This window comes from Abramis brama (genome assembly GCF_963993115.1).
Source record: "Abramis brama genome assembly, chromosome: 7".
Taxonomy (NCBI): domain Eukaryota; kingdom Metazoa; phylum Chordata; class Actinopteri; order Cypriniformes; family Leuciscidae; genus Abramis; species Abramis brama.
In genome coordinates this window covers 18,101,608-18,124,869 of record NC_139969.1, presented here as the reverse complement: position 1 = coordinate 18,124,869, position 23,262 = coordinate 18,101,608, and the positions used below count along the sequence as shown (strand labels likewise).

General features: G+C 37.6%; 2 protein-coding genes across 4 annotated transcripts in view; both read right to left on the bottom strand.

Annotated features, from left to right (window-relative positions):
* Window positions 1-1,249: 1,249 nt before the first annotated feature.
* Window positions 1,250-19,206, bottom strand: fam49ba (family with sequence similarity 49 member Ba). The gene is made up of 11 exons (XM_084120010.1): window positions 19,028-19,206; window positions 9,741-9,830; window positions 8,220-8,341; window positions 7,970-8,075; window positions 6,435-6,571; window positions 3,848-3,925; window positions 2,951-3,067; window positions 2,617-2,696; window positions 2,374-2,500; window positions 1,848-1,918; window positions 1,250-1,688 (listed from the first exon to the last, which is right to left on the bottom strand). Exons 2-11 carry the CDS (start codon window positions 9,811-9,813, stop codon window positions 1,622-1,624), a joined length of 978 nt encoding a protein of 325 aa, XP_083976136.1. The 5' UTR covers window positions 9,814-9,830; window positions 19,028-19,206; the 3' UTR covers window positions 1,250-1,621.
* Window positions 19,207-19,771: 565 nt separating this feature from the next.
* asap1a (ArfGAP with SH3 domain, ankyrin repeat and PH domain 1a) overlaps window positions 19,772-23,262 on the bottom strand; it is a 48,353-nt gene continuing 44,862 nt past the window's right edge. For all 3 annotated transcript variants that reach the window (XM_084119999.1, XM_084120000.1, XM_084120001.1), the window contains 4 exons: window positions 23,016-23,080; window positions 22,368-22,924; window positions 21,947-22,069; window positions 19,772-21,855 (listed from right to left, as the gene is read on the bottom strand). In XM_084119999.1, the coding sequence (XP_083976125.1) occupies window positions 21,781-21,855; window positions 21,947-22,069; window positions 22,368-22,924; window positions 23,016-23,080 (820 nt within the window). In that variant the 3' untranslated portion in view covers window positions 19,772-21,780. The remainder of the gene's footprint in view (window positions 21,856-21,946; window positions 22,070-22,367; window positions 22,925-23,015; window positions 23,081-23,262) is intronic.

Here is a 23,262-nt window from a genome sequence, read left to right as displayed (position 1 = left end):
TGATTATTAATATAAGTTAATTTCCTTATATAAAAAAAAAAAAAATGGTGTCGACAAGCTATCTTCATTATTGTCAGTGTCATTTAAGTTCTGATTCAGTTCAGTTTTTTGTTAATGGAATAATTTAAATGGATATGCACTAATATTTAAGTGTTGACAGATAAGTGGGTGCAAGTTAGCAGGTTAAGCACAAGGTCCAGAAGTTAGATAAATCCTACGGATGTGCATTTATCAAAACCATCATATCATGTGACCTCTTAAACTAGCATTTACAGTACTGTTCTTTGTCTTTTTGTTCTTGTCTTTAGTTACTTTACTTGTTGTGAAGACAGACTTTAGGCTGCAGTGGGAAATCTAATGAACATATGGTGTTTTCTCTACATTACAGCGCCCATACGGTGAGGTAGTGCTCTGGAATTATGGGTCGCACACGCTGTGTTATTGGCAGGAAGTCATCAGACGTTGCCCTTCTCACAGAACACACAGAAGCAGGAGTGAATAGACAAGGATTTGGCCCCACACCAGCCTCCTGGGAAAAGTGTCCAAGCTCATCAGGAAAGCCATTTAAAAAAACAGTGTGCTTCCGACTAGGAGAGAGGACAGCGGGGGCAAGAATCACACACTCCGCAGTGGGGAAATTATGAGCCTGTTGATGACACACGCTGAGCATCCAGACAAACAGGAGGAAACCGTGTGCGCGAGTCCATGAGTGAGAGAAAAACACGGCAGAGGTCACAGATAGGATATCACAGATGGGTATCCCGTGCAGATGGAGCGTTCCCAGAGGGGGCAATATAAAATACTCCGCAGAGTGTTAGAGCAGGGAATGTATTACTCATACTTCTGTTAAACAAACTCCTACTTCCTGGGCTGGATGATGTGGGAATCTCATTCTCCTTTCTCATTCTGATTAATCCAGCTGAGTCATCTGACCATCAAATGGACAGCCTGGTTTTGGTTTTTGGGAGAAAGTAAGAGATGCTTACTCATAACAAGGGCTGAATGTTAACCACATTTTCTCAAACGATAAAGAAAAAAAAAAACCAGGAATAAAGTCTGGAATAGATGTTATTCTATAATGACGTGCTGGAGTAGACACTGTCAGGGGAGATGAATAATCCTGAACTCTGTTGGACAAAAGGATGTGGGTTTAGAGCTAATTATTTTGTACCTTGTAAAGTGGTGAGAGTACAGTGTGATTTCAATGTCCCGTTGCAAAGGAGCCCCGCTGTCAGGCATTCACAGTTCATTTGGTTAAAATAGCTTTATTCAGTTCAAAAGACTCATGTTAATAAAAATCACAGTAAATTATGTCGTTAAAAAAAGCAAAATGTCTGGGCACTCAGTCAACCGGAGGAAATATGGGAAGGGATTGAACTAAGCTCATCTTTGTTGGACGGCAACACAACAAAGAAGCGTGTTTGAAATCTAAAGGCCACGCATGACTTTAAGTCTAACAGTAAAAGTAAAAAAAAAAAAAAAAATAAAAAAAACTACAACAGTAAAATTAGACTGATAACAGTAGCTGCCACAAGATACATGGCTATTCTCATCGTATTACTCAAACTGCTGAAGCGTCTCATCCAGTGTATTTGAGAGGTTATACTTTTGGCAGACACAGTCAAGCTTGTAACATGTTTTTGATTTGCTTGGAGGTAGTCTCATCGTTCAAATGTTTTGTTGTATACCTGTGAGAGTCAAGAGAGAACATTTAAATGCACTTAAAATCTTATCACATCACAATCTTTTCAGCAGAATCAAAGACTTATATGGATGTCCATCAACACTTATGTAATGTTATAATGTTTGTTTTTTTTGTTTTTTTTTAAAGAGTAAAGCTCAAAGACCTGAGGGCATTGAGAAGCCCCTCCACACTGTTGGGCGGCTGATATCGCAGAACCTTAATGCATCCTTTCATCTGTATCATAAAAAAACAGACAATAACATTATGTACTTGTTTTTTTTTTTAAATCAGGTTTTGTATTTGTATATAGTTTACTTTTAATTAGGGTGCTCTATTTAGCACATTAATTTAGTTGGTAACAATTTACAATAAGGGTTGTCCATGTTAAATATAAGAATAAACAATACTTCTACAGCATTTATAAAACTTAGTTAATGTTCATTTCAACATTTACTAATACTTTATTAAAATCAAAAGTTGTATATTAGTTAATGCACTGTGAACTAACATGAACAAATTTTGCATTTAATGAGAAAGTACTAATATTTTTAACATGTTTAACATTATGTGTTAAACTGACAGCCCCAATTAAACTATTTACAAATATAAAATCAGATTTAAAAAATTGGAATTAATCAGCATAATTAAATTAATATATTTAAATGAAACAAATTTGACTAAAATCATACATCGATTTTGGAGGACTTTACGAAAGCTCCAGCTGGATGGACATAGTCGTATAGGATGATCACCCCCACCATCACGCGCAGACAGAATAACACTGTGTCCTCACTGGCAAAACGAGTGCGGTACTCCCTGATCATTACACACACACACACACACACACACACACACACAGAGGATGAATTACAAAGTTACAGCCTGCTACAGAAGAAAAAAAAGCACGATTAAACAGAATTGTTTTAACTTACGGTGTCTCTAACATGACTTTACACACACTTGCCATCGTACTCAGGCAATCTGTTGTGTTCTCTACGGGTAGTTCTGCATGCTGATCAGATAGAGAGAGCAAAATGTGTTGGTTATGCTGGTTTGTAATGAGAAAACAGTGATTTCTAAGTGAAAGTGAATGAGAAACATTCTTGTATAGATGCGTTACTGAAGTATATTATGCATTTTCTGAGACTAATCAAGTAGAATTTATTCATGAGCATCTGGACTTGTTTGTCTATTTGGTTTACATCCATTTGAGTGGCTATGTAAGGGATGTTAGAATCCAACTTCAACAGTTTTACAACCACCTACCTTTGATACAAATTTAGTTGTGGCATCGCTTAACGTTTTCAACATGGGCGTGGCATTGGCGTAGAAGAGAGACATGCGATTGGCCAGTTCGTTGTCAACCTCATTATGCTCTTCTGCCTGCAGAAAGAACACACATGGGTTTTTTTCAGCATCTAAATGTGAAAAATCCATACTTTTGAAGATTTAAACTAAAGGGGTCAGTTAAGGCAATGGGCTTTTTGGAGGTTATGGATGCGCTTTTCCTTGGTCAGCTTTACTTAAGTAGTTAATCATGGAAATGGATGTGGAAATTGGGCATTCTGGTGTGCTGAAAAAGCATTTTAGCTGACTTGAAACATTTCATTCATTACTGTATGCTAAAAACTGAATGTAAATCCTGCTTAAATCCACAGACTGCAGACATGTCCAGAATTCCTAATACGTGCTCTTCCACAGCCGAGCTCATGTTTCATGAGATGAAAGCGGCTGTCGTAATTATTCCTCACAGAGAGTGCTTTTAATTGGCGAGGCAAGGTCAACGATCCTCTGTGTCAAACCCTGCTGAGCCGCTCCCTGATGATACAGCACACGCTAATGAGACTCAAGTCGTTAGCGCACGTTACCATCTCAACGTCAACCAAACGCACTGAAGCCTTGTGTCAGCTAAAAGATAAAAGCGGGCATACGGGAGGAAGACGGACTAAATAAAAACCAGGAAAAGATGGAAAGAACGAGATGAATGCGATATCTCATGTTCTCCTGAGTCAGGATCTTGTGCCGCTCTGCCATCTAATGATCCAGACCATTAGAGAACAGAAGAGCTCCCATTAACCCCTGGGACACGGGGGAACAGGGTATTACTAAAACATAAGTCGTCTGATAATGAGGCATATTTCCATACAGAGCAGGTTTACTCACTGTTTGGTTGATGATACGCATGCGGCTTAAGGTCCTTCTGTAGTAGCTGAAGTCATTCTGGATGGCGGGGTTGGTCATCTGGCGAGAGAGCAGATGAGCATTTAAATGCAGAAATGGCAGCTGAAAATTGTATTTCTGCTGAATATGGGAATGGGAAACATGTAAGCATCGCATTCATGCATTTTTCATTTTACTGTGAATGTATGAATTCAAGTGAACAATTTCAAAATCCAATAAGCATATGGCCATTTCATTCACCGCTGGGTCTGGTGACAGACTTCATCAGTTCAATAATCTAGAATAACAGATTCTCTATGGCACCTTTGAAAGCAACTGCACATGGGTTTTTATTAATACGAGTCATTGGTTGCAACTGGACTTTCTGTTCCAATAGTTCAACTAATTAGCTGAATCACTTACGTGCAAATTAAGTTAACTAATTGGATACAAAATTCAGTGGCTTGCAAATCAATTCTGTCATACACGTTCTCTATAGCAATCGGATTATGTGTGATATAGTAGAAAACTGAGGGGATTTTTGTGGTTCAAAAAACAAAGCAGCTTTACGGTATGAAACTTTAACATAACAGTTGGCATGAAATGAAAATTCACCCGAAATGCACGTTATAGATTTTGCGAATGGTCATCCGTGCAGGTTTCATTTTTGTAAAAAAAAAAGAAGAAAAAAAGAAATATTGACCATGTAATGTTTAATCAAAGTGCCATAACTCGATCTTCCGGAGAAAACGACAGACTTCTCTGCTGACGTATGTCAGTTTCTACAATCATTTAGTCCACTTAAACCCTGGCCTTGAAAGCATGTATTCATTCATGCCAATCAACAACTGATGCATAGAACCAAGTCTAAAGAACCAAATTGATTATTTTTCTTTTGCTATTGGAGCAAATGGGAATACAAAAATTGTATTTGCTGTTGTCTCCCGTTCACCAATATAGAAGTTTACCCAACTACGAAGACTTCCGCTTCTGAGAACCATCCGTTACACTCGTATGTACTTCACAGTACTGATGAAAACATTTGTCGTTACTTCCGTTTCATCTTTACTTTAAAGTCTGCATGAAATTAAAATATTCCAAAAAATTTACATTTTTAAATACACATTGAGCTTAATGTGAACAATCATCTGTGCGTTTAATTTATTTTTTTACATTTACCTCGTAACTCTTAATCAAAATGCCATAACACCATTTTCCAATGAAACAACAGATTTCTCTATAATAACGTGCCAGACTTCTCCAATCAATCTGCTTAAACCTGCCCCCTTTCTTAGGCCCTGTTTACACCTGCTATTAAGAGTGTTTTGGTCGATCGGATCACAAGGCGAGGAAGACACTTTCCTGTTTACACCTAGTATTTTAATCCGTCTCTTTTGTCCACTTTCAACCACTTCTGTCCTGATTTCTTCGAGGGGAGGGTCTATGGGTGGGTAAATGTATGGGCTTTTTCAGATCTTTCGATCTAATGGAGGAAATAACATTGTAAGAACATTGTGCTTGGTATGTTTTTCATCTTCAAACCAAACTTAGGTCTTCAGCAGACAAAGTTTAAATCCTGTCTGGCTAGCAAGCTTCTCATCATGTTTACACATTAGGTCAGTAGGTGGAGAGTAGGCGTCTTTTGCGGCTGTTCAAATCCATTCGACCACATGAACGTCTACACTACGAAAGCAATCCGGTCTAATGCATTTTTGACTAAAGGCCCTTGCACACTGAGTCCGAAATTTTCATATGCGTTTTTTGTCTTCGTCATTCGGTGGCTCTGAATTGTCAAAACACTTCTCAAAATGCTTGCTACAGATGCAAAAAACGCAGAATATCAAACCCGATCCAATTTTTTTTATGACGGATTAAAATTTTGATTTTTAAACGTGATTGACACTACGTGAGGTCGTATTAATTTTTTAACGTGTGAAAATTTCGGATAAGAATTTCGGACCCCGGAGTATGCAAGGATCTTAACTCCGGAAGTAGTCGAAAGTGGACAAGCTCGAAACGTTATAGACCCAGTTTACACCTGTATTCAGTGTTGTTCACTTGTGATCTGATTGATAAAAACATAACAGGGCCACACAGTCGACTGTAAGCTCACATTTAGATCTGTCTCCATCCAATGATCAACCGATATGTAGAACCAAGACCGCACCCTACATTTTTTGCTTTTCGATAATCCGTTGCAATTGGATGTACGTCATAATATGGAAGAAAACATTTGTTGCTATTTCCGTTTGATCCGTTTTAAATGCTGCAGTTTGAAGAGAGATTGCATAATCACTGCTTGTTATGTTTCTCATTTGTAAGTCTAATAAATGAATACGTATAAATATAATTTACAGATTTCGAATGGTCAGCTAACTGCAGATTTTAGGGGGCTGAGTAGAGACAGGATGCTGGAGTTTCAATAAATAGGGTCTTTGCTCCTTACACCTTTGCTCCACATCCTCTTATTATACCTAATTGTTGTGATTTCGCAGTCGTTTTCCGAACCAGGTTAGTAAGAGATAATTCCATGAAGGATTAGATTGGAAGAAAAGTGCAGAGTGGTTGTGACCAGAGGTTGCCTGGTTACCTTCAGCTCATCGAAGCGCAGGGTGAAATGCAAAATCTCAGCGAACTGCCGTGCGAGTGCCTGCTCCTGCTCCAGATGCTGAGTTGGGCTACAGCGTGAGCTCGTGAGGAACTCCAGCAGGCCCTGAAGAGAGTCTTCTACAAGAGACACAGAAGAAACAGAACTGCTAGTTCTTCATGCTGAATATAGGTATGCATACTGGGTTATGGTCTCCAAAATATGAACAAGACCAGTCTGCCCTTTGATGTTTCACCAGAGCCTCTCCTCCAGAGAGCACTGCCATTGGCTGGTGTTAATGTTTGATTAAGGGCTATGTCATGTTTAATTAGGTCATGGCCTATTTCTAAACAACAGACCCTCCATCTGAATCACTCAAACCCACAGACAGACAGCTCAAAAAGTGAAAGCAATCACATTTATTCAAGGAGCATGGCAGATGCTTTGAGACATACACGATTATAAAACAAAATATTTCTGTATAATACATCAGTGGCGTGTAATACTCAAAATTTCCAGATGAGTTGCGTTTACTTGCGAAACATATGTGCCATCTCGCTAAAGCATTGAAATATTATTTTTCTTCTCATCTAATTTTTTACTCTCCTTTTTCACCATCTCTTTAAGGACTCAATAGAAAATAGCAATTTTAAATTGTAATAGTATTTCACAATATTACCATTTTTACTGCATTTCTGATCAAATAAAGTCTTGGTGAGCATAAGAGACTTCTTTTAAATAAAATCTCATCAACCCCAAACTTTTGAAGAGAATGTATTTCTTTCCAGGATAATGAATTTGTCACTGATACAGTAGATGTGGGGTGTATACTGTCAGAGATGAGGAGAGCTGTGTTTTTGCTAGATGTGGTGAAAGAAACTGGCCTTGACCAAAGAGCATGATAATCCAATTGTGACGCACTGCTGCTCTGTTTACGGCTCGTTCCCTGGGAACATGCGTTGAGTCGGAACAGAAATTTCACAAGACTATTCAAATATTTTAGAACTCAAAAACATATTCAGCAGTTAATGTAGCTGTGATTCAGCTGTGGGTACGAGTCCACAGACTGCTTATATTCTAACAACAGCAGTCTTGCTCACGTGACATTGCCTAATTATATCACACAATCCACATTTTTATTTTATTACTTAAGTATAGCTATATGACAGTAGGTGATTTTCTCTGATTAAGAAAGGCTTGTGAAGGAGCATATGAGCTGATGTAACAGTAAGGACAGTTTAATGCCTGGGCTTATATAATCTCACTAATGTCGGCTGCTGACGTGTGCACTGGTAGATGTTTGATCATACTGATGAATCAAGTCTCACTGAAAATCGAAACACTCCAAAGCAGATGCAAATCCTACAGTACATGGTAAATGGGTCAGTGGACCATACACCTGTGAGGAATTGTGGCACATTAAAAATGACCTCTCATTTATCACCTGTGCCTCTAGGTAAACATAGCTGTACTATATGTTATTATATATAGTTTTGTGTGCTGTGCACATTAAAGAAAAGAGAAAAAAAATGACATACCCAGTTTAAGTGAGAACTCATAAAACTTCTTTAGTTTGCCAACCAGCGGGACAACGGCGGCCCACGCTCCCTCCTGCACACGCTCATCACTGGGATGCTGTATGGCCTGAGGAGACAACACGCGCACACTTAAACACAGCTGGGGATGACATTGCTGACAACAGAAACAAAAGGAGTTTGTGTCATGAAAAGCAACACAGAGCACCGGCCGATGTCAGAAGGATCTGCAGTGCACTCTAGATGTACTCGCCTGTCTGATGGCTTCACCTGCTCCGCTGTATGACTGCAGGTCCTGTAGTACAATCACAGCCTCTGTTAGCACCCCGTTGACCTCCTCCCATACTCTCCTCTCGGCTTCTGTGGGCTTGGCATCTACAGAGGAGAGATCAGCTCAGAATCACGGCTGGAACTGCAATCATCGTTATTATTATATTAATTCGTTATAGTAATTATTTTAAAATATATTTTATTTTTAATATAAATAATTATGTTAATATAATAATTATATATATATAATTTTCAGAGATGAGGAGGCTCATATTTTAAGTCAGTTATTTATATCTTTTGCTGTAGTGTGTCAGTAGGAAATATCAGTTTACATTTCCAAACATTCTTTTTGCTATTAATTGTAACAATCCAGTGAGATTTGTGTATGGGGGGGGGGATTAACAATAGATTAACAAGCCTCTAAATGCCATCTGAAATTTTCTTCTAGAATAATCATTTTTATCAAGCTCATTAAGTTCAGTAATTTCACTTAAATAGCAACGAAAATTACCTATTAATTGTCATTTAAGTAAAATTACTCAACTTAAATATACAAGCTTGATATATATATTTATATGTATATATATTATTGATATATATATATATTTTTTTATAACATTATATATTAATACTTATTTATAATAGCAATTATTGTTATTACAATATTGACAGTTTGTTTAATTTTATACCAACAAAATCACTGTGAATATATTGTCAGTGTATGATTTATCGCCAAGCCCTTGACTTCAGGTAATATACAGGTTGTAACTTTTGACTAGGGCTGCACGATGTTTGAAAAAACTGACATTGCGATATTTTATCTTTCTGTGAATATATTGCAATATGATAACAGTTAAACCAGATGTCTTGAATAGCTCTATTTGGAAAGAATGAATCATTCTAGAATGATTGGGGTGATTTTGTAGGGGGTGAATCTGCTGAGCGAATAATAAACAATTTACAAGCATATTGTAAATAAATACAATAGAACAAAGATTCAAATTTAATAAACAGTGCTTTATGTTTTTCAGGCAAGTCTAACAGCATTAAGGTACAGAAATTGAATAATCAAATGTAAAATAACACTGCATATTCATCACTGTATAAATTAAATATAATTAATCTTTGTTAATGCTACAAAAGTGATTTTCTTTTTGTATTTTGTTGTTTGATTAACATTGATGAAGAACATAGAAAACAGTGCGCGAGTTCTCTTTCACGCCTTCTTGTGCTCATATGCTTTAAAATAGCTTTAATGTTTAAACTGACAGGACCTAAAACACCTGTAAATGATAAACTTGCGCTCTATGATAGTTAAACTTTGCAATTAATCCCAGAATCACGTGCATTTCGAACCGTGGTGCCTGGTCCGTACGCATCAAACACAATCCCTATCCTTGACATCACACATCCTGGGATGTGACAACAGCTGATGCACACATAGAGACATCGATGCTAAAACGATATATTGTGCAGCCCTACTTGTGACGGTATATTCACTTACTTTCAAAGTCCAGGAAAAAGTTCCCTGTATTGTTCTCAATATCCCGCGTGAGAACCTTGATCAGATTCCCCATCCCGACCTGTCAGACACCTAAAAGACAAGGAGAAAAGGAAAAGTGACGCAAAACTACTTTCTGTATGACAATTTTTGCTCGTGGCACTTTGAATGCCATTCAAGGTGTATACACCATTTTATTTGCCTTCAAATACAAGAACACATTCAGGTTGACTCAATTCGCATCAAGAACTGTGACACCTGTGCTTTCGACAGCAACATCTGGCCACACACATGTGAGCGTGACAGGGAACATCTGCTCGGGGCAGTGCAGAAATCAGGGGAGACCCAAACGCTGCTGCATTCCCCTCCTGAACACACACCCCAGTTCCTGCAGGTGAAAGGACACAAGCCGCTGAGAATGCAGTAAGACTGCAGCACGCATGGGTGGATCCTACTGCAGGATCATGTCGCCCTCTAGCAGTCAAAGGGTTTCTATAGTCCAAAACTGACACTCCGAAGTACCCCTCCCTTTGAGCTCAGGACTAAATCATTGTAAGAATCATATGTTCCCTGATAAGAGCGCACTCTCATTCTTATTCATCCGCTCTGAGCTCAGCGCAGGAGTCAGCGCTCCCACAGCGAGTCACTGAGCATAACAGATTAAATAACATCAGAGGATCCTCAAGAGGAGCGGATAGACCTCAGAGTAAAACGGCATGTCAACACATTCAAAGCCCAAGGACAGACTTTTGTGTTCAAACCAAAAGGAAACTTTGTTTATTTCTTTGAAGGACTTTTCTTTCCCTCTAAACGAACTGCCTTGAAAATAGGTAAATGGGTTTCTAGAGTGTCTCACTGACCTACAGCGCATGCTGCAGTGTGAGCGGGGGTGTGCTGTCTTTATATCTTGGCATACTCGTGTTCACACGCCATTTGGGATTTAAGCAACCAAAGGGACTAAATAAGCACCGGTGTCTTGAACCTCCTAAGCCCCCCTGTCAGCTTTACACCCCTCAGATTGGGGAGGGATGGTACCATCTAAACTGAGGTTACTCATTTGACTACAACATACACAACCTGCGATCCTATTGGCTAAGGAGGGAGAGACCGAACATTCTGCTGTTTCCATGGAGCCTAAAATATTTTTCAACACAAAATGTGCCGACAGCCAATAGGAGCGGAGCGCAGGAGTACTCGACAGGACTTAAAAAGAACTTGAATGAATTAATCATGAGTGCGGCACTAGGAAAAGAGACACGTGACTAAAAACTAATTTGGACACAAAAGTGGAACAGTTTGATAAAGTAAACCTCGCCAGCTTTCTTAAATGGTTACTAATGTCATTTAATTAAGTTCTGCATAAGATACATTCAAGTTCAACAAACTATTGAAGCAAAACCTTTTTACTATAAGAAGGGTATTAGGGTGTAGGGTGTTCTAGGAAAGCTTTTGAAAACTGCTAGATGAAATTAATTAATGATATAGCATACCATTATGTATAATAAATCATGGTTACATATTAATTTATAAATCTTGAATGAAATTATTTCATTACCAACATTACCAAAAATATTTACAAAATTAATTTGAACAGCATTAATAAGAGCAAAATATTTTTTTTATTGTGACTACAAAACTTAACAGGGTAGGTAAATAGTAAATTAGTAGGCCTACATCTGAAGTGGGGCGAAATACAATCATATACTTCCAAATTTAAATTAGGTGATGATCTCAGTGAGGAGGAGTAAAATCCCAAATCCTATTAGAAGAATGTGTAGCTATCTCAGTTTTTGCTGGTCTGAGAGAGAGAGAGAGAGTGTGAATGCAGTGGGCTGTTTCCTCCCACTGCAGCATTCGGCAGCATTTGCCTCCACGTGCTTTTGCCTCTACTACTACTACTATCACCCAACCAGAGAAGAATATGACCCCGCCCGTTTCCTCCCCTCTCCCTCTTTATATGACAGAGAGCGGGGAGGAAGTCACGTGTGTGAGGGGAGGCTCTGCAGTCTGAGGCGGTCTGCTGCGGCAGTGCAGAGAGCGCAGATAGCGCTCCTCTTGACCCAGATTCCAGCCGTGCCACGTCACACTGGGTTAACATTAACCCTGGCATAGAAAGACGTGGGCAGATACGCTGCAGGTTGCCCTCGGCAGACACGGCTAACACTCATACACACGCACGCCTTTGGCCACACAGAGTCTGTCCCTTTCATTATAAGCTTAATTACCTTACATTATATCAACTTAATTAATAACACTTATTGTGATAATAATAAATGTAATATGATGTTATATATAATAAAATTCAATATTCTGTTAATTATTAAATGATTTATAATTTTCTAATTTAATTATATATTATATTAATATAAATAGCACATGAAATTTATAACACTAACACTATCTTTATTACGTCACTTATTATAATGATAATAAATAAATAGCTAATAATAATAAATATATATTTGTGATATATTGTATATGAATTATATAGAAAAAAACATATAGAAAATATAATCATATTTATGATTAAATATACTGAATTTCTCACACACACAACACACATAAAATACAAATTTCAAATGAAATTATTTACACTAACAGTCATCATTTCTGTCACTTATTAGGATGATAATAAATACATAATTCTATTTTTGTAATAATTTAAATTAAAACATTTATATATAGATATATATATATATGTTTGTGTGTGTGTATTATTGAAATTATAAATTATATATTTTATTATAAATAATAATACAATATTATTAATATATAAATGATAATATTATATAATATTATTAATACTATATCAGTAGACTGTATCCATTATTTGTTCAGAAAGGCACTGCGCTCTGATAAGGTGTCAGCCCACCGCCAGAGCTTGATTTCCTACCATCGGGAGGGAAAGAGAGAGACAGGCGCGTGTGCTGGACAGACAGACAGACAGTCTACACATGGACACAAGCATGCATGGCTGGCCAGCTGCAACGGGGCAGGGAAGCGTCAGCCATGAGTCAGTGAGAAATAGCGATCACTCCTTCCGACGGAAATTCTGACATCTGCACCCTTCATTTAGACCCTCGAAATACCACAGGACATCCAGATTTGATCAAATAAACGTTTGGTATATTAGCTATGACACATTTCTTAAGAATCTGTCTGCTATGAAACAATTTTTTGGTGATTTTTCTGTTATTGCCCCATATTTCTGTAGAGCAGATGATGTTATTTAGATCTGCAGCTGTACAAAATCTGTGATTAACTTGTGTTGGGAGCACAGCTGAACTTTACATGAACCTAAAAATGAAACCCACGTTTCCCGTGAATCTCCTCTGTTCCGCCCCTGTGCGATCATGGATGTGAGAGAAACATCATTCCCCATCATTCTGAAACACGCAGAGGTGTCAATGAACCGAGAGAGAGAATTTTCACATCCACTACACTCATGACGACCTTTAAATGTAAAGCTAATATGACCCAAGACATGATATTGTTTTCACTTTAAAAATGGGATTAAGATATGTCAAGCTGATTTGACCTTGAAAAAGCTACAGAAATTCTTTGTTTCATATCTACTTCATAATAGGAAGGTTACAGTATCCGTGTACAGACACTAGAAATTGAAGGGTTTTATTGCCTCCTGGTGGACATTCGTAGCTATGACAGGTTTTGACACCCTGCTGACTTTAATTCAGGGTTATGCACCATTTTCAATTGAGAATGCACTGTAAATTCTAAATTAATTACTGAACTTAAACTGAATCAGGATGCATTGCAATTTGCATATAAGGAAGAGGAATTCAAATTCAAAGAAATACACTGTAATTTTCAATTTCAAAAGGAACATTTGTCAACTTTAAATGCTGGCTTAAATCCTCGTCCAAAAGTTTTGGAAAAAGTTTAAAAAGCCTTGAATTTTAAATGTTTATAGACTTCATACTCATATTAGATTACCTTAAATTGTTCAGCCACTACTGTAAAAATTATTGGTGCAATTAGCTATCATCACAACTTAAAATGTTGATTTAAATTTAGATGACTTAAATGTTAAGTTGTCTCTTAATACTTCACAATTCATGTTGTCTAAACCTAAAATTTTTCATTTTTAGCAGGATCAAGAAATGACTTATTGCGCCATTTTATTGACGTTATAAACAAATGTCAACATTATTTTTTAATCAAATATGTTATATATAAAATAAAAACCACTAAGCCAAGGCTCTGACCAGACCAAGCATTTTATGAACATCCTTTTTTCTTTTTATAATTCAATTTAAACGAGTGCCTTCCCCCTCTTTAGGGGTGATAATAAGATGCAGAAATGATGGTTTGACACCTTATACCAAAGCAGCACTGACACTGATGCAGAAAGAATGAATTCTCAGCTGCCAGCCATAGTAAGTTTGTTGTGAATTTTTGCACTTATACTGAGTTTTCAGCTTCAGGCTATTTTGCACCTTTACTATTTAGATTTATAGATTACATTTAGCATTAAATCTCACAGGGGAAGGCAGTTGCAATCCCGTATCAACTCCAGGATGAGTCCCACCTGATCTCATGAGAAAACTTAACTATTTACGAGATGGTAAGTTTGTGAGCCAGATAAAAATGTATGAAGAAAAAAGTAAGCATAAAGTCCCACCTCTAACCCCAACCCTAAGCATAACCATCAGTGGGGTGTTAGCAGATTGTACGAATACGAATTAGACACCAATTCGCCAAAACCTGAAATAGTAATGAATTGCTATGAGATTATGTTGGTGAATCAGAAGATTCATGTAGGGAATAATGTTTCACACAGATATGTATCCTTAATTCGGTTAAATCTTCAAGATAGATTGAAACTCTGTGTATCATTTGCTTGTTATGTATATGTTCCTCCTGAACTAAGATGAGGGACAGTTTGCTGCATAATGTTGATTGCACAACATCATTCTCACATGCAAGACCGACTACCTTCACTGTTAGGATGTTTATGGGTCATGATTGGGTCAGTTTAGTTTAAAGGGTTGGTATAATGCCCCTTTTTACAAGATGTAAAATAAGTCTCTGATGTCCCCAGAGTGTGTATGTGAAGTTTTAGCTCAAAATACCCCACAGATAATTTTTGTCTTATTTTTTGTCGTGTTTTAAAATTGTCCCTTTTGAGGGTGAGCAAAAACACGTTGTTTTGTGCTTGCCCCTTTAAATGCAAATGAGCTGCAGCTCCCAGCCCCCTTTCAAGAAGAGGGCGGAGCTACAACAGCTCATGTCTAAAATGTCAGATACTGTTCTGTCTTTTATGTTCAAACAATTCGGACAATGATGACAAACTAAAGAAGAAGTGACAACATGTAGAACAGGACGTTTCTGAATGGTTAGTTGATGAATTTATGTAGAGTTAACTTTCTTCAAGTCTTTGATTGGCATATTCTGTCATGATAATCTATAAATTGCTTGCGTGGGAACTGTTGTAAGATGCCTACAGAGTGACACGCTATTGCATTTGTGTTACGTACTGTATTGTAATAAATGTGAAAAGACGGATGCGACAGCTTGAGCAGACTCACAAATGAATGTGCTCTACTACAACTCTTCCTCTTCTCATGGACTCACCCCCTTTGTTGAGTGTTCCCGGGGGCGGGTTTATGTAAATTTTAGGGTTCATGAACTAACCCGGGAGGAAGCATGTGTAGTCCCTATAAGTCGTTTGTTGTAGTCCTTAAAAAGCGATTTCTGTCAAATAAAATATCTCCCTTTGCTTTGAACTTTGAGCATTGTAACTTTGCAGATGTTGTTTATGCTCAAACAGCAACATTACACACTAACTAAAGTTAAAAAAGTGAAATCATAATCAACCACCCCTTTAACAATATAGAAGGGACAATTTCAAATTGAATCAAGATTCATGAAATTGACACTATTTGATTCGAACCATGAAACAAACCATTCAAAAATAAATACATAAATCCATAGTTAAGAAGGTCAAACATGCCATCATGAACAACTTCTTGTTCTCTCAAATGCTTTCTTGCGCTAACTAACATAACTTCTGCATGCTACTGAAATGCTGGATTCACTTCTCTATACCTCTTCCAAAAAAGAAAAAAAAGAAAAAACAAGCAGCATGGAAAAATGCCACAGGCAGGAACACGAGAAACCTAATGTGAGCCGCGGCTATCGGGCCTGTAAGAACACGCTTCCTTAGGCATGACAGCACAGGTGTTTCTGTTCTCTCCTGTGCTTTTTTATTTTTTGCGCATGTACCGCTGAAAAATACGCATGCTGTTGTTCTTAGACGGTGTCTAAAGATCATTTTTGCACTTTTACCACAGCACGACCTGAGGGAATGGATACTATTTCAAATGTGATCCTGTGAGAAATAAAGTTGAAATTCCAAATAATACTTGAAACTGAAAAGAACAAGATATATTTACTTCTAGCTTTTTTTCATCTTAGGACAGCAATGAAAATAAGCTGGCCATGTGAATGTATTTGCTGCAGCCATTACAGTACAGTGCAAAAATGTGCCGAAGCATTTTTAAAGAAAGTTCGACCACAAAAAGGTGTCAACTTGTTGTTGTTGATTTGTTTGACTGTGAAGACAGATAAAGCGAGCCTGTCCTACCACAAAGCATAACCAGGAAATTGAACCAACATTCAAAAAGGGCAACCTCCTTCACAATAGGCTACATCTCAAACTGAAAGCTAGTATAAGCTCACAAGATAGTATAAGCTCACTGTAAACATGGAAATAATGCAGACACTCAACACATTATTTAACATACAGTTTCTGCATGTACTGCTTCAGTTAGTCACACATGCCTTAAGGGCATGTAAAGTGCCACTGCACGAACCCTGCAGTACAGGAATGCTCCGCTAATTCCAGAAGACCAATCACAGCACGACATCTCACAGCACAATAGCATCACAGAGTAGCTGTTTGCAGAGAGCAGATGCGATTGATCAGCATCTTACAGTGATTAGAGATGTGCAGGTGGCAAGTATTAGCCTTTAGTTAATAATTACAATGAACAAACACGTTTTTGATCTTTTCCCCTTTTACATAACGCATAATGGCTCGGTTTCACAGATAGTGCTTAGACTAAGCCAGGGCATTTAAGTAGCTTTTATAAACGTGCCTTACAAAAAAAAAAACATTACTGGTGTGCATCTTGAGACAAAACAATGGGCAGTGACATATTTTAAGATTTGCCAGTGCAAACTGCTTTCAGCTCAAACATGCATTTAAGTCTGAGAAAGCCTTGACTGTCGAACCGGGGGAATATATGCCAAGTTTAAATATTCACTTAAAACATGTAACACATCATGTTAATATATGCAATATAGTTTATATTAAGCTTTTATCAATTATGTTATCTGCCATAACCTAGTTTGGACATCTGCACGTCTTGGTGTTTTAATGCCGACCACTGCTCTGGAATTTGAACCATTGCTGCTGTGTCAGTATTTATAGTTCATGTTCTTAATTAAAACCTGTGGCCTTGCACATCACAAACACTTCCCGTGGAGGAGGACAATGACATTGAACAAATGAGCTAATGGATACATACATGAACAAACAAACAAAAAAGAATGTGCTTATATGTAAAAAGTAGTTTCTGTGGATTTATTAAGGGTCCCTATGATATTTTTATAGTTAATATATAATGTTTCTAGTAATGCTCTGCTCTAAAATAAAGTGAATGTCCACTATTGTTTTTCTTTTTTTAATTACACTAATTTAGGGATGCACGATATATATCGGCCACCATATCGGTATTGGCCAATCGTATATGTTCCTTTTTAATGTTATTGTTATCGGCCCGATAAGAAAATCTGGCCGATATATTAAAGCTGATAAATAATGGATTATTTCCTTCAGCTGAGATGCGCACTGTCAATGCGCACTGTCCGCCATGATGGTTTTGACCTGCTTAAAATATGATTAGAATCACTTCAAAAAAGGAACATACAGTTAAAGTGCAACATGAGCAGAGCAAGTCTGTCATAGGCTACATAAAATTTAAATGAGAACATTATAATTGTGTGCTTGGGACATGGCTTTTAATAGTAAAACGTTTGTTTTTGTAATCAGGCTCTCAACAATTTTATAAAATTTGGATTTTGATTTATCAGCCATTATATTGGTTATCTGCTTTCAAATATAACAAATTATCGGTTATCGTATCGACATTTTTTTTTTTTATATCGGTGCATCCTTTCACTGATTATGTTTAGTGTCTGATGACCAATATCCAGAAATGTCTTTTAATAATCTTTGCTTGTAAATGAATAAAAATAAATGTAGCCTATGCTTAACCCCTATCTAAATAGTGGTTAAGCATAAATTACAATGTAAAAAAACTTTATTATTTAATGCAAACAATACATTAAATAGATAAGTTACCTATGTGAACATGTAGCCTACCTGTAAGAGGTAATTAAAACCTGTAATTAAAACAATTATTGGCCTATCTACTAAATTATTACATCAGCTAGATATTTTTTTTCTGTAGCCTATAGCTTGCTTAGTAAAACGTGTAAAGTCACAAATATCTAGAAAGGTCATGTAAAGTTATGGGAATTTATTGGCCTAAAAGAGTGTGAACCCTTTTTATTGGTTATACTTTGAATGAACCGCGCAATTGTCATATTAACATTTTTATTATTGAACGTTACAAGGACTAACAATTGTTTCAATAAACAGCCATAAGCAATTGCAAAATAAATGGTTATCCGTACATCGAATAATCTAGATTTGGACCTGTGAAAATGTAGGAACTTACTGTGCGTTGAAATGCGTGTTTTGAATAAACAAAATCAGGAAGTGGCATGATCTATTTGAACACAGAGGAAGTCTGAAAACTCGCACCATTGCTTTTGTTCACAAGAATAGTCTCGGTTTTTATCATAAAATTCACTCTTTTTTCTGCTCAGCAGCAGACAAATACGCACAATACACGTAAAACACAATACAGGCACAAAATTCAAAGCCATATCTGTAATCACCGTCCATTACAAAGAATACACACGTCAAGTCAAGTGAAATTAAAAGTGATCAAACGCTTTGTTTCCCAACATACTTAGTAAAGTAATGTAAAAGCTTGATATGATTCATTTAAAATCTTTAAACTTGAATTTAAAGTATGATTGATCTTTCTTTGAGTTTAGTTTGAGTGATTTGTACACTCAGGTTGTCTTTTGTAGCCTCTCATCTCACCTGAGCGCTGAAGGAAACAAACGTTCTCTCGCGCCTGGTGTCAGGTTGCATAGTGGAAAGGTAATGCATCTTAATCCATGATTCTTACCTCAATTTCCAGTCAATTCAGTGAAAAGTAAATATAGGGAAACGCTGAAGAACACCCTGCTCAGCGGATCATTGTGAAGATGTGGCGTGTGTCTACATTTTCCGGATTGGCCAATCAGAAGTGTTGGGTTTGACGCGCAGGTTGAGCTCGACTAGACTATGGGAGCGCTGAAGAGGCTCAGCCTACATCTATAAAAGGAATTGATTTCGAGAGAGGAAGGAAGCAGACTAGTTTTGCTATGCCTGTTGCGTTCGCAATGTAGTTTGGACGATTTTGCTTTCACTTATACGTTTTATTATTTTATACACTGAGGCACTCAGACATAGTCTGCAAGCGCGAGCAAAACGACAAATGAAGCAGCGAGCGTTGATCGTGATGAAAATGCTCTAGTTCTTTTGCACTGTATTGTCACAAATTGGGTAAAGTTGTGTGTTAACACACAAATTGAGTAAAAACAATTAATACATTATTAGACCATAGCCCGATCTACAACAGGCTGATTTTCAGCATAATATCAAAAATGAATACCACTTCCAAGCAAAGTTCAGAGGAAAAATAGGCTTTTCAAATGTGCACAGTGTTTTCTACCACATTAAAAGTTGTTAATACCATGAGCTTTTATCAGAGAGAAAATCAGACATTTGTCAGAAAAAAATAAGTCAGAAAGTCAGCACTTTTCAAGACTGACCCTTAATCATATAAAATAACCCATTTAAAAAAAAATATAACATTGAGACTACATGGTTTCAACTTAAAGACTTTATTTGAAGACTTGATAGCCAAGTTTGATTTTCTTTCTGACTGAACTTACAGTGCAGCAAACAGACAAAAAAAAAAAAAAAAAAGGAAGAGAGTGGCGAAAATCCTAAATGTCACATTAGGACTGAATCCAGTTTATTCACGTAGATGTGACGTTGTCCTTTTGACTGTTTCCAGACTTCAGTGTGCTACAGTATTAGCAAACACAAGAATCCATCATATGGAGTTGTGCTGGATTGAACATCTAAACAGACAGACAGTGTCCAACAGTGGGCTCATCATAGGGGTCTAAACAAAACAGTCCGGGAACGGTGCGTCGGCAACTTTATACCACAATCTCGGAGTCGTTTTGTCTTGTTCATTGAGCAGAGATGTTCTTTGTGCTGAATTCTTGTTTTTTATCCTTTAGTTAAAATTATTTTAATGTAACATGACCTAAAACAGAGGAACAAAACCCATAATAAACTACACTTGAAGGGTCCATTCCTCTCCATGCTGAAACACTTTAGCCCTATAAATGTCAAATACTATCATCATCAAATATAGTACAGGTGGCATTCATTAATACATCGTCTATCATTAATACAACAACAGTTAAAAACCAAGAGTGAATGCTGGTCTCCCTGATAGGGTAACGAGAAAGAGGCAGCTTTAGTTCATTCTGAGTCATACCGAGTCAGTCACTCACTGCCGGGTCCCCTTGCAGTTTAATTCAACTTAAATGAACAAAACAAACCAAAACAAACCACATTCCACAGTCACTGTAAGCAAACAATAAAACTCACTCTAAGCAAACTTTAACAGATTGTGTTCTGCTCAACATGTGTCCATTTTTATACAAAGCCAACAACGTTTGACCAGTCATATCCATGTATGAGAGAAGCTTTATAATTTATGCATGAGACCAGATGGATAAGGTTATTGTTTGATCTAATGAAACAATATCGACAAGGACACTTTCCCAGAGCTGAGGCATTAGTTTTGTCAGATTTGGCGTTAAACAACAATGGGGAAGAAATGAAGCGTTCCCACAGATGCGACCAAGGCCGTAACCACCATAGACACTGAAATATTTGATCGATATGAGCTTTTCAGCGATTTATTCTTAAATTATAACTGGTTATATGTAGTGACGTTCTTGGCTACAGCCACCATATGAACATACTGGCATGGAGAGAATATGGGTACAAAGTGGTAACATTACACCAGCAATTTTCAAGGGCTGTAAATTGGTCTCCTACTCATTGAAGCATTCAGAATAAAGATTTCTGGCTTCTTTTTTGTGTGAGTGATGCGAACGGAATGAATGGCAATTTTGATCGTCTATGTATAGCAGATGAGATGTTTAAACCTTTACATTTTGGTTTTGATCCCTGACCAGCATGCCACTATGCTGGGACTTTAAACACTGGTATGTTATTGTATTCTCACTTATCACTTATGCCATCCAAAAATTTAAGAGATGATCTTTTTTTTCTTTTAAAACAGTACACTAAAATGTCTAGAGTCACTCTGGCTCCATAAGCAAGCAGGGTTAACATACATTTGCACACTTGTACATTATACATACGTACATAAATATACACTTACATCTGTGCATATGTATGTACAAAGACACACTTTAAATGGACTTACATAATTTCTATATGTGTACACATACACAAAGTTACAGCATACATGTTAAGTGCTAGATTTCCAAGTATAGCTACTGCAAACCCAGTATGGCATGCTGGGTCTGCCATGGCTACGATAATACTGGTAGGCAGGATAACACAGTTTATGAACAACACATAGTTTACACATTTCACCCTTGAGGATTAAGGGAGCATGGGTTTGATTCTTCATGTTACGTTTGTTTGGAGACCGTTTGGGTTTCAGCAGCTATGTACAGAGGCAATGCCCACAGTCCAGTGTGAGGCTAGAGAGAATGAGAGAGAGAGAGAGAGCGGAGCTTGTGCTAGTTAGAAAGCCTCTCGGCCGCCGCTTATACACTGTCAGTCTGACAGAATGTGCACAAAGGACATTGGGAAGGCCCCTTTCCTTTCAGGCTGCCCCTCTATGTGCCCGATCTGTAAAAAAGGCAGGTTGATGAATGTGACAATATGCCCTAGAACTGCATTAACAATACTAGTAGCAAGCGCACGGCACAGATTTACTCACCCACCACTCCTGGTCTTCCTCTCCTGTAACAATTATAACCTCCCCCTCCACAAAAGTCAACTCATCATCATTATCTGCTTGGCAATCGTAGATGGTTTTCACACGCCTAATTTTGCTCTTTGCCTGCAAAGAGATGATCCTCAGTTATTTTAGTGTTACACCTGTTGATATTTTCCAATAAGTGTTAGAATTATAAATGTGTATTTTTTATTAATAATAAAATAATAAATAAACTAATGCCTTTTAAAGATTTTTTTTAAAGTTAAAAGCTAAATATTTTCCTAATTTTTTTTTTTTTTTGTTAGGTTTAAAATGATAAAACAATAGATATAGGTCATGAAATAAGGATACAAAAAAATATTTGTGCACTTTTGGGGTCCACTGTACATATATAACACTCTCTAAAATATCTTTCACTCACTACTGTGTTTATTTTCCGTGGCATCGGGACAGGCATCTCCACAGCTCCTGCAGGCGCACCATTAGTGTCTTCACTGGCCTGTCTGGGAGAGAGCTCCTCCTGCTGACTGGATGACTGCACCTCCGTCAGCTGGGGCTTCGGGCTGGTTTCCTCCTGTGTCGTTTGCCTCTGTGCGGTCTCAGCTGCTGGAGACATCATAGGCTTGGATGGGAGGTCGGAGAGCTGCGGCTTAGGGGGAAGATCCTTAAGCTGTGGTTTCGGGGGCAGGTCAGAAAGCTGAGGTTTTGGGGGTAAATCCGACAATTGTGGTTTCGGGGGAAGATCAGACAGTTGCGGTTTAGGGGGAAGGTCTGAGATGTGAGGTTTCTGTGGCACCTCCAGGGGCTGGGAGCGTTCTGCGGGTTGTGGGATTTTAGGTGGAGGCTCAGTGGGTCTGGTTATTGTATCTGAAGCTCTGGTGTGAGGCGTGTCCTGGGCATGTGGGGGTTTCTGCAGCACATCGGGACCAGACTTGTCCATTGAGGGGAGGTGGATTGTGTCAATCTTTCGTAGTGCCACTGAAAGAGTAAGACATGGGGCAGGTCAACGTAAAGGTAAAAATTAGAAATTGAAGTAAATCCGTTGTATTTAATGCCATGTTAAATGTACCTTTTTGAGGTAGTTTGGGAAGAACTCGTGGGCCAAATGCTGCTTTTGTGTTCATAGAAGTAGTGCTGAAATCAAAAAGGTCCTGTGATTAATTTCTCTATAACAGACTAGATGACAAACCTTCATGATGGATTTATGAAGATAACATGAAAATTTTAAATGGTCTAAATTTTTTGTTTACAGTTAAGATCTATTACACACACTGTAAAATTCACAAATGTTTTTTTGTGCAATACAGGACTTTTCA